The sequence below is a fragment of the Scyliorhinus torazame genome, chromosome 4, assembly GCF_047496885.1.
Source record: "Scyliorhinus torazame isolate Kashiwa2021f chromosome 4, sScyTor2.1, whole genome shotgun sequence".
In the NCBI taxonomy this organism is placed as follows: Eukaryota; Metazoa; Chordata; class Chondrichthyes; order Carcharhiniformes; family Scyliorhinidae; genus Scyliorhinus; species Scyliorhinus torazame.
The window spans coordinates 152,769,199-152,782,474 of NC_092710.1; the positions used below are offsets into that span (position 1 = coordinate 152,769,199).

The 13,276-nt window shown below is 46.1% G+C and overlaps 1 protein-coding gene across 1 annotated transcript in view; it reads right to left on the reverse strand.

The window, feature by feature from the left end:
- The window catches only part of LOC140410548 (protein disulfide-isomerase A6-like), a 121,339-nt gene extending 109,959 nt beyond the window's left edge, over window positions 1-11,380 (reverse strand). The window contains exon 1 of the mRNA XM_072498784.1: window positions 11,325-11,380. Coding sequence (XP_072354885.1) covers window positions 11,325-11,343 — 19 coding nt within the window. The 5' untranslated portion in view covers window positions 11,344-11,380. The remainder of the gene's footprint in view (window positions 1-11,324) is intronic.
- Window positions 11,381-13,276: the final 1,896 nt, after the last annotated feature.

Consider the following 13,276-nt stretch of genomic DNA (forward strand, 5'->3'; position numbering starts at 1 on the left):
CCTCAGCCTCGACCCTGGAGCTACAAATGGACTTTGATCTGTGGAGACAAGGCCAGCTGCCTGCTGGCCCACCAGCTGAGAAAGCAGGCAGCCATGAGGGAAATAGTTCAGTTAAAGGCAAAAGCAGCAGGCTAGTTGCCAGGTAGAAAGGGCCAATGAGACCATTGTAACCTTTTACCGGGGGTTGTACACCTCCGAGCCCCCCGAGGGATCTCGAGGATGAAGCAGTTCCTTGACGGACTGGACATGTCGGTTGTGGGGGAGGAGAAGAGATGGGGGTTGGAAGTACCATTAAAACGAGGAGAGGTCATGGCATGTATCAACTCCATGCTGGCAGGGAAGGCACCGGGGCCAGATGGATTCCCGACAGACTTCTACAAAACATTTACCCCAGCATTGGCCCTGCACCCGCGAGAGATGTTCACAAACTTGCTAGTTAGGGACGCCCTGCCAATGACGGGGCAGCACGGTAGCATAGTGGTTAGCACAATTGCTTCACAGCTCCAGGGTCCCAGGTTCAATTCCCGGCTTGGGTCACTGTCTCTGCGGAGTCTGCACATTCTCCCCATGTATGCGTGGGTTTCCTCCGGGTGCTCCGGCTTCCTCCCACAGTCCAAAGATGTGCAGGTTAGGTGGATTGCCCATAGTGTCCAAAATTGCCCTTAGTGTTGGGTGGGGTTACTGGGTTATGGGGATAGGGTGGAGGTGTGGACCTTGGGTAGGGTGCTCTTTCCAAGGGCCGGTGCAGACTCGATGGGCCGAACGGCCTCCTTCAGCACTGTAAATTCTATGACTCTATGACTATGACACTGGCACAGGCCTTAATATCACTGATACCCAAAAAGGACAAGGACCTGACAGAATGCGGGTCCTAAAGGCCCATCTCATTGCTCAAAGTAGACTCAAAGATCCTGGCAAAGAGGATGGAGACCCGCGTGCCAGAGGCAGTTGCGAAGGATCAGACGGACTTTGCCAAGAGTAGGCAACTAACATCAGACATCAAACATGATAATGATCCCACCCGGGGAGAGAACACCAGAAGTGATCAGCTCCCTGGATGCAGAAAATGCCTTCAACAGAGTTGAGTGGTGCTGGAACAGTTTGGGTTAGGACCAGAGTTCCCCATCTGGGTGAAACTACTGTACAGTGCTCCCATGGCGAGCGTATGAACTAACACCAACAGTTCTGAATATTTCCAGGCACGAGGCAGGGATGCCTGCTATCCCCGTTGCTGTTTACTCTGGCAATCGAACCACTAGCGATCGCACTCAGAATGGCAAAGGGGTGGAGAGGTATCCAAAGACGAACAGAGTGCATAGAGGTTCACTCTATGCGGATGATCTGCTCCTCTACATCTTGAATCCCCGGGCCAGCATGGACGAGATAATGAAACTCCTAAAGGAGTTTGAAGCCTTTTCGGATTACAAACTCAAACTGAGCAAAAGGGAGATCTTCCCTGTGTACCCGCGGGGGAGGGACAGACTGGAGGAACTGCCGTTCAAACAAGCCCAGACCAAATTTCGATCCCTGTCCAAATAGCCCATGATTGGACACGGAACCTGATAGGTCTGATGGAGGAAATCAAAAGGGACCTGCAGATGTGGGACACACTCCCACTCACCTTGGCAGGGAGAGGACAAATGCTCAAAATGAACGTATTGTCTAGGTTTGTCTGCCTGTTCAGATTCCTCCCGATCTACATCCCCACGGCCTTTATCAACACGGTAGACAAACTAATTGTACCGGTTGTGTGTGTGTGTGTTGGGGGGGGGGGGGCGGAGAACCTTCCAAAAGAAGATTCTACAAAGGAAAAGAAGCATGGCTCTCTCAGACCTACAGTTCTACCACTGGCCGGCCACAGCAGAAAGAGTGAGCGGATGGGTGAAGGAACCCGGAACGGAATGAGCGAAGATGGAGGAGGCTTCCTGCATAGGGATGTACCTCCGCGTCCTAGTCATAACCGCTCTCCAACCCCCCTCCAAGCACTCGAGAAGCCCAGTGGTAATAGCCACACTCCGGATGTGGTACCAAATGAGGTAACACTTTGGCCAACCGAAATTTCCACCATGGCCCGCATCTGCAACAACCAGTTATTACACCCGCAATAATGGACACCATCTTCAAAAGGTGGAGACAGGATTAGGGGACACTGACAATTAGGGCATGTACACGGATGAGTTGCAACTCTGGGGAACTCATGGAGAGTTTTCAATTGCCAAAAGGAAATGAGCTAAGACACATACAGGTCAAAAATTTCCTCCGTAAGGAAACCACGATGTACTCCCAGATACCAGGACATTTGTTAGCCGAAGAACTGCTAGATGTGGGCGACCTAGGGAAGGGAAACAGTGGGGACCTATATGAGCGATGGTTGGAGGAGGTGCGCTCCCCTCTGGATGAGATAAGGGAAAAATGGGAGGAGGAACTAGGCATAGAAATAGGGGTAGGACCCTGGATCACAGCACTGTACATGGATAACGCCACTTCCACATGCGCAGGGCAGCCTTACACAGCGAACGGTGGTGCACAGAGCACACCTAATCAGAACCCAAATGAATAGGTTCTTCCTGGAGGTGGAGGACAAATGTGAATGGTGCCAGAGAGTTACGGCCAACCTCATCCACATGTTCTGGGCCTGCCCCGGATTTGCCGGATACTGGACAACCTTTTTTGAGGCAATGTCCACGGTTGTGAGAGTGAGGAGCGAGTCACAGAACAAAGATGAAAAGAGGGGGCAGGGAGGAAGAGGGAAAGAGGGGGTTCGGGGGGGGGGGGGGGAAAGGACATGCAACGAAAATGAGAGGGTCAAGGGACTAAAACTGTAAATAGGCATCTATAAATATGCGCCCAGGCCAAACTAGGAACTGCAACAATGGTGCCCCGGTCAAAGAACCCCTCATGACCGCAGCAGGAGGTACTGACTCATGCCTGCATTTTACCTTCTTTTATTTCTTGCTTGTTTTTTTTTTCCCTCTGGTCGGCGCAGTTACGCAAAGTGTACTGTACGAGTTGTGAAGTACAAAATGTGAAAACCCAATAAAAACACTTTTTAAAAAAAAACTATTCCCGAAATGCTCCACTGGTGAAATTTTAATCATCATGCTGGGCTCATTCTCCAATACCTGATCCAGTGCATTCCCTCGTTGGACTATTTACATATTGTTCAAGAAACCCTCATGGATGCTCCTTACAAATTCTGCCCCATCCAAGCCTTTAGCACTAAGTGAGTTCCAGTCAATGTTGGGGAAGTTAAAATCACCTCTCACAACAACCAGAAAACTGTCTACATATCTGCTCCTCTATCTCCTGCTGGCTGTTGGGAGGCCTGTAGTAAACACCCAACATTATGATTGCACCCTTCCTATTTCTGAGCACTACCCATATTGCCTCGCTACATGAGCCCTCTGAGGTGTCTTCTCTCAGCACAGCTGTGATATTCCTCTGAACCATATTGCAACTCCCTCACCCCTATTACAACCCCTCTATCCCACTTGAAGCATCTAAATCCTGGAACATTTAGCTGCCAATCCTGTCCTTCCATCCATCAAGTCTCTGTAATAGCAACAACATCATAGTTCCAAGTACTGATCCAAGCTCTAAGTTTATCTACCTCACCTGTTATACATCTCGCGTTGAGCAAATGCACTTCAGACCACCAGTCCAACTGTGTTCCACAATTTCTCCCTACCTGCTCTTCCTCATAATCTTACTGGCCTTAGTCTCCAGCTCTCGCTCAGTTACTTCACCTGCTGGCCTGCTGCTCTGGTTCCCACCCACTTGCCACACTAGTTTAAACCCTCCCGAGTGACGCGAGCAAATCTCCCGGCCAAAACATTGGTGTTCATCCGGTTTAGGTGCAACCCATCCTTCTTGTACAGGTCCCACCTGCTCAGGAACAGATCCCAATGATCTAGATATCTGAAATGTTCCCTTCTATACCAGCTCTTTAGTCATGTGTTTAGCTGCATATCGTCTTATTCCTACCCTCCCTGGCACATGGCACTGGGAGTAGTCCCTAGATTACAACTCTAGAGGTTGATGAAAGGCAGGTCATGTTTGATTCAGTTAGTGGAATTCTTTGAGGACATTACGAGCGCGGTGGACAGCGGGGAATCGATGGATGTTGTGTATCTGGATTTCTAGAAGCATTCGACAAGGTGCCGCACAAAAGGCTGCTGCAGACGAAATGGCACATGACATTACAGGTAATGTATTAGCATGATCGGTATCTGGGAATCCAGGTGGCCCGGGAACGGGAGGCACTGCAACAAGTTAAATCTATCCCGGCTTGTAGAACAAATGAAAGAGGACTTTAAGAGATGGGACATGCTCCCGCTATCACTGGTGGGGAGTGTACAGACCGTGAAAATGACGGTCCTCCCCAGATTTCTGTTTGTCTTTCAGTGCCTCCCCATCTTCATCCCAAGGGCCTTTTTCAAGCGGGTGAATAAGGTTATTTCATGCTTTGTAAAACCCCGCGAGTGAAGAAAGTGTTGCTGGAGCGCAGTCGGGGGGAGGATGGGTTGGCGCTGCCGAACTTCTGCAATTACTACTGGGCGGCTAATATAGCCATGATTAGGAAGTGGGTAGTGAGGTAGGGGGCTGTATGGGAGCGGATGGAGGCGGCGTCATGCAAAGACACAAGTTTGGGAGCACCCCTTCCATTCTCGCCGGCCCGATACTCCACAAGTCTGGTGGTGGTGGCGGCTCTGAGAATCTGGAGGCAGTGGAGGAGATATGAGAGTGGAGGGAGCATCGGTTTGCACCCCGATTTATAATAATCATCGGTTTGTACCGGGTAGGCTGGATGGCAAAGGGCAGGAATTAGAAGGATGGGAGATCTATTTATAGATGGGAGCCTCCCCAGCTTGAAAGCCTTGGAGAATAAATTTGAATTGCCAGCAGGGAACGGGTATAGGTATTTGCAGGTGCGAGACGTCTTGAGAAAGCAGGTTCCGTCCTTCCCGCTGCTGCTGCGAGGGGGGGGATACAGGACAGAGTTGTCTCCAGTACCTGGGTGGGAGAGGGGACGGTATCAGATATTTACCAGGAGCTGTGGGATGTGGAGGAAACCCCGGTGGAGGAGCTCAAAAGCAAGTGCGAGGCAAGCTAGGAGGAGTGATAGAGGCGGGTCTATGGGCGGATGCCCTAAGTAGGGTTAATACATCCTCATCATGTGCCAGGCTTAGCCTGATACAATTCAAGGTAGTCCACCAGGCACACATGACTTTGGTCCGGATGAGCAAATTTTTCAGGATAGAGGACAGGTGTGCGAGGTGCGTGGGAAGCCCAGCAAACCATGTCCACATGTTTTGAGAATGCCCAAAGCTCAGAGGGTTCTGGCAGGGGTTCGCTAAGGCAATGTCCAGGGTACTAAAAACACGGGTGGTGCCGAGTCCGGAGGTTGCGATTTTTGGAGTGTCGGAAGAGCCGGGAGTTCAGGGGGTGAAAGAAGCCAACGTCTTTGCCGTTGCCTCCCTGGTAGCCCGGAGACGGATCTTATTAATGTGGAGGGACTCGAAGCCCCCGAGTGTAGAGACCTGGGTTAGTGACATGGCTGGGTTTCTCAGTCTTGAGAAAATAAAGTTTACCTTAAGAGGGTCAATGGTTGGGTTTACCCGGTGGTGGCAGCCGTTCGTCAACTTTCTCGGAGAAAATTAAAATGTCAGCAGAAGCAGAATTCCAAAGGTGGGGGAGACGGCTGGATTGTTTTTTCATGGTTGCGGTGTGTGAAGATTGGGATGGAGGGGGTAAATGTTTATTGTACCATGTTCATAACATTGTTATTATTCTAAAAGCTTGCAAATACCCTAATAAATTTAAATTAAAAAAAAAAATGTATTAGCATGGATAGAGGATTGGTTAACTGATAGAAAGCAAAGAGTGAGAATATATGGGTGTTTTTCTGGTTGGCGATCAGTGGTTAGTGGTGTGCCTCAGGGATCAATGTTGGGTCCGCAATTGTTTCCAATTTACATAGATAATCTGGAGTGTGCTGCTGTGCAGAGGGACCTGGGTGTCCTTGCATGAATCGCAAAAGATTGGTTAGCAGGTGCAGCAAGTAATTAAGAAGGCAAATGGAATTTTGTTCTTCATTGCTCGAAGGATGGAATTTAAAAGCAGCTGTATAAGGTGCTGGTGAGGACACACCTGGTGTACTGTGTACAGTTATGGTCTCCTTACTTGAGAAAGGATGTACCGTCATTGGAGGGTGTGCAGAGGAGATTCACTAGGTTGATTCCAGAGTTGAGAGGATTAGCTTATGAGGAGAGACTAAGCAGACTGGGACTTTATTGGCATTTAGAAGAATGAGGGGTACTCTTATAGAAGCATATAAAATTATGAAGGGAATAGATAGGTTAGAAGCAGTGAGATTGTTTCCACTGGCGGGTGAAACTAGAACTAGGGAGCATAGCCTCAAAATAAGGAGGAGCAGATTTAGAGCTGAGTTGAGTAGGAACTTCTTCACCCAAAGGGTTGTGAATTTGTGGAATTCCCTGCAAAGTGAAGCAGTTGAGGCTACCTTGTTAAATGTTTTTAAGGCAAAGATAAATAGATTTTTGAACAGTAAAGGAATAAAAGGTTACGTGAGCGGGCAGGTAAGTGGAGCTGTGCCCACAAAAAAATCAGCCATGAACTTATCGAATGGGGTGGCACAGTGGTTAGCACTGCTGCTTACGGCACTGAGGACCCGGGTTCGATTCCGGCCCCGGGTCATTGTCAGTGTGGAGTTTGCACTATCTCCCCGTGTCGGTACAGGTTTCACCCCCACAACCCAAAAATGTGCAGGTTAGGTGGATTGGTCATACTAAATTGCCTCTTAATTGGATAAAAACTAGAAAATTGGGTACTCTAAATTTAAAATAAAATTACCTTATTGAATGGCGGAGCAGGCTCGAGGGGCCATATGGTCTACTCCTGCTCCTAGGTCTTATATTCTTATGTTCTTATGAAAAGGATAGCTATACCAGTATAAGTCAGCTTGTCAAGCTGGGTCAACTTGTAATTAAATGAATAGCGTTTGGAAGCACAAAGTGGTGGACAGGAAAGGCATGATCAAGATATTCAAAAACAGAGTGGAAGGTTGATACATGGTGCTGACAACTAAACTAGATGGCATCTACAAAATATGATTTAAAAATGCCTGGAAGGGCCACTTCCCAAATTAGATAATACACCATAGAATCCCTACGATGCAGAAGGAGGCCGTTCGGCCCATCGAGTCCGCACCGACCCTCCTAAAGTGCACTCTACTTAGGCCCACTCCCCAGCCTAGCCTTGTAACCCCACCTAACCTTTCGACACTATGGGGCAATTTAGCATGGCCAAACCACCTAACATGCACATCTTTGGACCGTGGGAAGAAACCGGAGCATCTGGAAGAAACCCATGCAAACATGGGGAGAACGTGCAAATTCGACAGTCAAATTGCACCCCCAGAAAGAATTAAATTTATGAACGCTATGTGTTTAGATCACGTTTGCAGAAGACAGAAGAGTCCATAGATAATTTCATCACTGATTTAAAGTTAAAAACTAAAACCTGTAACATTCCTGCAGTGGAATCTTCCATGATCCAGGACCAAATTGTGTTTTGTGTAAAAGAAAATAAGCTGAGGGAACGTTTGATGAGGGAAATGGAGCTGTCCTTGGAACAAACAGTTAAGATTTGTCAGGCTCACGAGACAGCAGCACAGCATTCTAAAATGTTTCTCAGTAATGGTGGCATTTTCAGGGCAGCACAGTGGCACACTACTGCTTCGCAGTGCCAGGGTCCCAGGTTCGATTCCCGGCTTGGGTCACTGTCTGTGCGGAGTTTGGACGTTCTCCCCGTGCCTGCGTGGGTTTCTTCCGGGTGCTATGGTTTCCTTCCACAGTCCAAAGATGTGCAGGTTAGGTGGATTGGCCATGCTAAATTGCCCCTTCATGTCCAGGGATTGCAGGTTAGGTATCAGGGTTATGGGGATAGAGTGGAGTGGACATGGGCAGAGTGCTCATTCAAATGGTCAGTGCAGACTCGATGGGCTGAACGGCCTCCTTCTGCACTGTAACAATTCTATCCTATTCTATTTGTCTTCTTGGAAGAAAGCACTCCGGTTGCCACCCTTTTTCCAAAAGGTTGGGAAGCGTCAAAAAGAAAAGGCGGGAAAGTTCCTGCAGCTCCTTGCACACTAACAAACAAGTTAAAGATCAGGACAAAGTATTTCTGCGTAAAAGATGAGGTCAAAGGCACAAATTAAGGCATTGCCCAGTGTTATGGGCTAGGGTTTAGAAAACTCCAAAGTATATCATGGAGTTCACTTGACCTACAACTGTTTGTTGACTTTAGTTACGGGGAGCACAAGGGCCTGCCTTTCAGGTGTTATTCAACAGAGGCCTTAAGCACTTTTAATCAAAAACAAAGTTTACTCTAATATTTAGTAAACATTTTTATAAACGCATACACAGTAAGCATTTTTATAAACTACCAACATAAATATCCCACACAGCTACAGTACTCTATGTATAACCCTTAATAAATTCCCTCTTTAGTTGTTCCAATTTAATAACAAGATCCCATATACTAGAAAACCCTTTTCAAAGTGTGGCCTAGAACACAGTACTCAAGACCTGGTATGGATGCTCTGTTTCCTTTCCAAAACAGCAGGTTTGAATTTCTTCCAGAAAACAGTTATTTCTTTTCAAGTTACCAAGCAGTCTGGAAACAGCTTTTAAAATGCAGATAGAGAAAAAAACTTTCTTTCAATTTGTGCAGAACAAAACTAGTTCAAACTCAAAGCGAAGGTAAAACCAACTCCAAGAGCCACAGCCCAGCTCCACCCACACAATGACATCATTGAAGCCATGTGATAAGCCAAAAACATTTATATAAGGGGCACTCTCATGACACCAGTGTTTGCCAAGTTTTGTTCCAGGTGCAAAAGAAAAAGTCAGTTTCCTCAGAATTGTTACTCTAAGCTCAACCCCAGATCAGTCAGTACAGTGGAAGACACAATCTTCAGTGATGAAACATCATTGATTTTGGAGTAATAAGAGAGAAGAATAAATTTTTGGAGACATCAAAAAATTCTCCAGCACTTTAAAAAATGCAAACTGATGCTCCATTTAAAATAAATATGGTTGATGAGGTCAAATGGCTGTTACCACTTGAAGTGAATGGCACAGTGGTCCAATTAAAGTTAGACACTAGTGCCAAAGCCAGTTTAATCAGTATGGCCGATGTAAAACATCTAAAAATTCAGCCGATTAGAAGAAATTACAAAATATCTGAGACATTATAATGGTTCAAACATTAAATGTTATGGTGCTTGTGACCGGATGTGGTGGTGAAGAACACAGTTTATTACGTCCCATTCTGTATTGTTTCCGAGGGCTTGGATTCATTATTAGGTGATCAGTCCTGTGACGAATTAGGTCTAGTGCAGTTGGTATGTGGCATTCACAAAGAAATGGATCAATACGCCAATGATTCTGAGAACACTATCAGCAAATTCAACGATGTGTTCACTGATTTCAATGCCCTACCATTCACCAACGAGATACAATTTAAAGAAATGCATTATCTAAAAGCACCGATACAAACTACTAGCAGTGAAATTGCTGAAGATGTAGTTCTGCATGTAAATCTCATTTCTACCCTCTCACCTCTATCAGATACAAAACCACAAGGTATCAAGGAGATAGAAGAACCTATCAATGGGGTAAGTTCCATGGTCTGCATGAAACAATAAAATGGTGATGCTCGTGTATGCATGGATCCCTAAAACCTTAATGGAAAAAGTGTACATATTGTAAAACTACCATTACAGAAAGCAATGGACAGCAAACCTGATCCATATCTCGCAAATTCATGTCACAAAACACTACGTGGTAGATCGCCAGCAGAATTACTCATGAATAGAAGGTTGTATACCACACTTCCATACTTGGAAAAGGAGGATAATACAGTGGTACTGCAGGAAATGCAAAACATTAAAGCAAAACAAAAGCAGTTCTATGATAGAGTGCCTAGAACTTTACCACCTCTGAGTAGTGATGACATTGTGAGAATAGAAGATTCAGGCAATTGGTCTAAAAAAGCCATTGTACTTGAAGAAGTAGCACCTCGTTCCTACAATGTACAGATAGAGGATGCATTGGTTTGAAGAATAAATTGTTGCGCGCTCTTGAAAACTAAAGAAGACTTTCACATCAATCTGATAGATGACAAATCTATGTCAGAATCAATGTCAACTGCAGTGTCAGATAGTTCAGCAGTTCCTGAGCATAAGAATGTCATGGAGAACATTGAATCTACAAGTTCTGAGCAGCAAGGTCAACTTTGAGAAGATCAACCAGAATCAGAAGAAAACCTCATCGACTCAATTTGTAGATTTGGACTATTTGTACAAACTATGCTTGCTGTTCATGTATATATATATATTTGTTAAACCAGTTTTTAAAAAATTAACACTGTTAGACTCACTGGCTAATGATATCACATGAAAATGTATACTGATGATAATGTATTAATTTATCCCTTCAAAGGAAAGGGGGAAATGTAGTGATATCATGGTTGTCTTGCAGTTCATCGACTGACCAATAGGAGTCTTATTAGTATATAAGTGAATGTTAGAGTCAGGTGACCTCAGGATGACTAGGAAGCTGGGAGAGAGGTTACTTATGCATGCTCACACTGTTATGCGTCTGTTGTTTTGTATATATTTCACCCATAGTTAATGTTAATAAATCGTTTATAGCTTTAGCTACAAGTGTTCTTGTAATTTAAATCAGGCCATCTGACAAGAAGTTATAATCACAAAATTAAATCACATAATTTTTGCTCCGATGTGTTAGTGGGAGAGGAAGAACCTGGAGCCCCAAGATGCCAGTGCCTTGGTGGGGTCCATGTGTCGAGTCCCCATCACTACCAACCAAGACAGAGCCCAAAATAAAAACAGAAAACGTTGGGTAAACTCAGCAGGTCCGGCTGCATCTGCAGAGGGAGAAACAGAGTCAACGTGACAAGTCGGTATGATCCCTCCACAGAACTGTAGCAGGGTCATGCAGACTCAAAACTTCAAATCTATTCCTTAACTCTATTTCTCTCTCTGCAGGTGCTGCCAGACCTGCAGAGTCCATCAGCATTGTCTGTCTTTATCTCAGACTTCCAGCGTCCACTGTATTTTGCTTTTGTTTGAGGAAGAGCCTGTGGTTTGTTCCCAGCCCATATAGCTGCCTGGGAGGAGGGGGGGATTACTGAAAGTATTTGTTCCCTCCCCCCCAAGCTGCGTAAACCGATATCCACAGAGTGGGGTTTTTGGAGGCCCCGGAGAGACAACTCACCCGCTCCACCTGCGCTCATACTTGATCCGTCAAAAGGGCTGTGGCTGTCCGCCAGCTGCACCCCGAGGCTGCGCACCGAGCGATTGGCTGATTCAAATATAGCTCATTAGCATAAGGCGGTTAGGGGAGGGCGGGGGCGCGTGCGCGCGCGCGCGGCAGGGACCGAGGGAGGGGCGCGTGAGGCGATAGTGCCGCCGGTTGCAAATGCAGGTGGGCAAGGTTGTGTCAGGGAAAATGGAGCAGGAATTAGATTTTATTTTCATTGTAAGCGCGGATGACAACGGTTATATCTTTGTTAACAGGTGTGTAAAAAAAACATAAAATACCTCATTTCTGTTATGTTTGAATGCAGTGAATGGTTACAAGTATCGGCTGGATCACCCACGGTCCTTTAGGAATAAGTTGCTGGGCTATTACGTTTTTTTTTCCAGTTCGTCGTTGTGAATCGGCCAATTTTCTCAAAAAGTTCTTGAATGGTAACGCCACACAATAACGGACATAAGTTGTAACTTTATTTCAGACTTTTCAGAGGAGCAGGGTAGCACAGTGGTTAGCACCGCTGCTTCACAACGCCTGGGTCCCAGGTTCCATTCCTGGCTTGGCTCATGGTCTGTGAGTAGTTTGCACGTTCTCCCGCCACGCCACTTTTCAGCCTCGACCCGCCGGCGTGATTCTCTGGTCGGTTAATGGGGTTTCCCATTGTGGGGCAGCCCCGTGCCGTCGGGAATCCCCCGGGCGGCGGCAAAATGGAGAATCCCGCCAGCAGAGAATCCCGCTCCCCCCATGTCTGCGTGGGCTTCCTCCAGATGCTCTGGTTTCCTCCCACAAGTCCCAAAAGACGTGCTGTTAGGTGAATTGGACATTCTGAATTCTCCCTCTGTACCCAAACAGGCGCTGGAAGTGGCGACTAGGAGCTTTTCACTTTAACTTCATTGCAGTGTTAATGTAAGCCTACTTGTGACAATAAAGATTATTATTATTAGATGGCAATCCATGATTTCCAGTGGATTGAAAGCATAATCTTCTATAAATTGTGGCAATCAAGCAGTCTACAATTACGACTTTGAATCCTGTTTTAACCAGTTATTTGTCCAGTCCTTTTTGGAGAAATTATTTGTCAAAGCATTGAACAGTTCTGTTAAGAATCATAGAATGGCAATAACCCAGAAGGAAGCCATTTGAACTGTCTGGTTGTGCCAGTCCTCTGGAAGAGCAACTCACGAGGTATTACTTGACTAGCTTTTCTCTGTAGCCCCTGCATTTTTCCCCCAGATAATTATTCAAATTTCATTGAACCTACCTCCTCCACCTCTCAGGCAGTGCATTTCAGAGCAGAAGCAGTCTACATGAAAACATCTTTTCCAATGACCAAAAATCATATCTTCTGTTTGGAGTTTTCTGCCAACAGGACGTTTCTCCCGATCTACTCTTTCCCCACCCTCATGACTTTGAATATCTCCATCAAATTTTCTCTTAAGACCCAGCTTCTACAGCCTAACTAATGTTCCTCACCAATGCCTATCTTTTCTGCATCCTCTCTAAAGTCTACACATCCATTGTGATGTAGCTAAAGAGAGAATATCCTAATGAGTAAGTATCTAGAATGTAAGCTGTGACCAGCAGATTGTTCAGAGGAGCTTTCAGTTTATCCTGCAGCAGATAATTTGAAGGGATTGCAGCTGCACTTTTGTTTCCAAAAGCTGTTGAATCTTTATGGTAATCTGTCTGCCTGGAGTGCATCTTTAGTGCGACCAAAGTTCCACCATTACATTTCCTGTCCCCATCAGGGGCCCAACATCCTTGACCACTGCTATACTAACATCAAGGGCGCCTACCGATCCATCCCCCGACGGCACTTTGGAAAATTGGACCACAAGACGGTGCTCCTTCTCCATACAAGCAGAAACTTAAGCGGGAGAATCTGGGTAAGAAGGTCGTGCAATGCAGTTCCG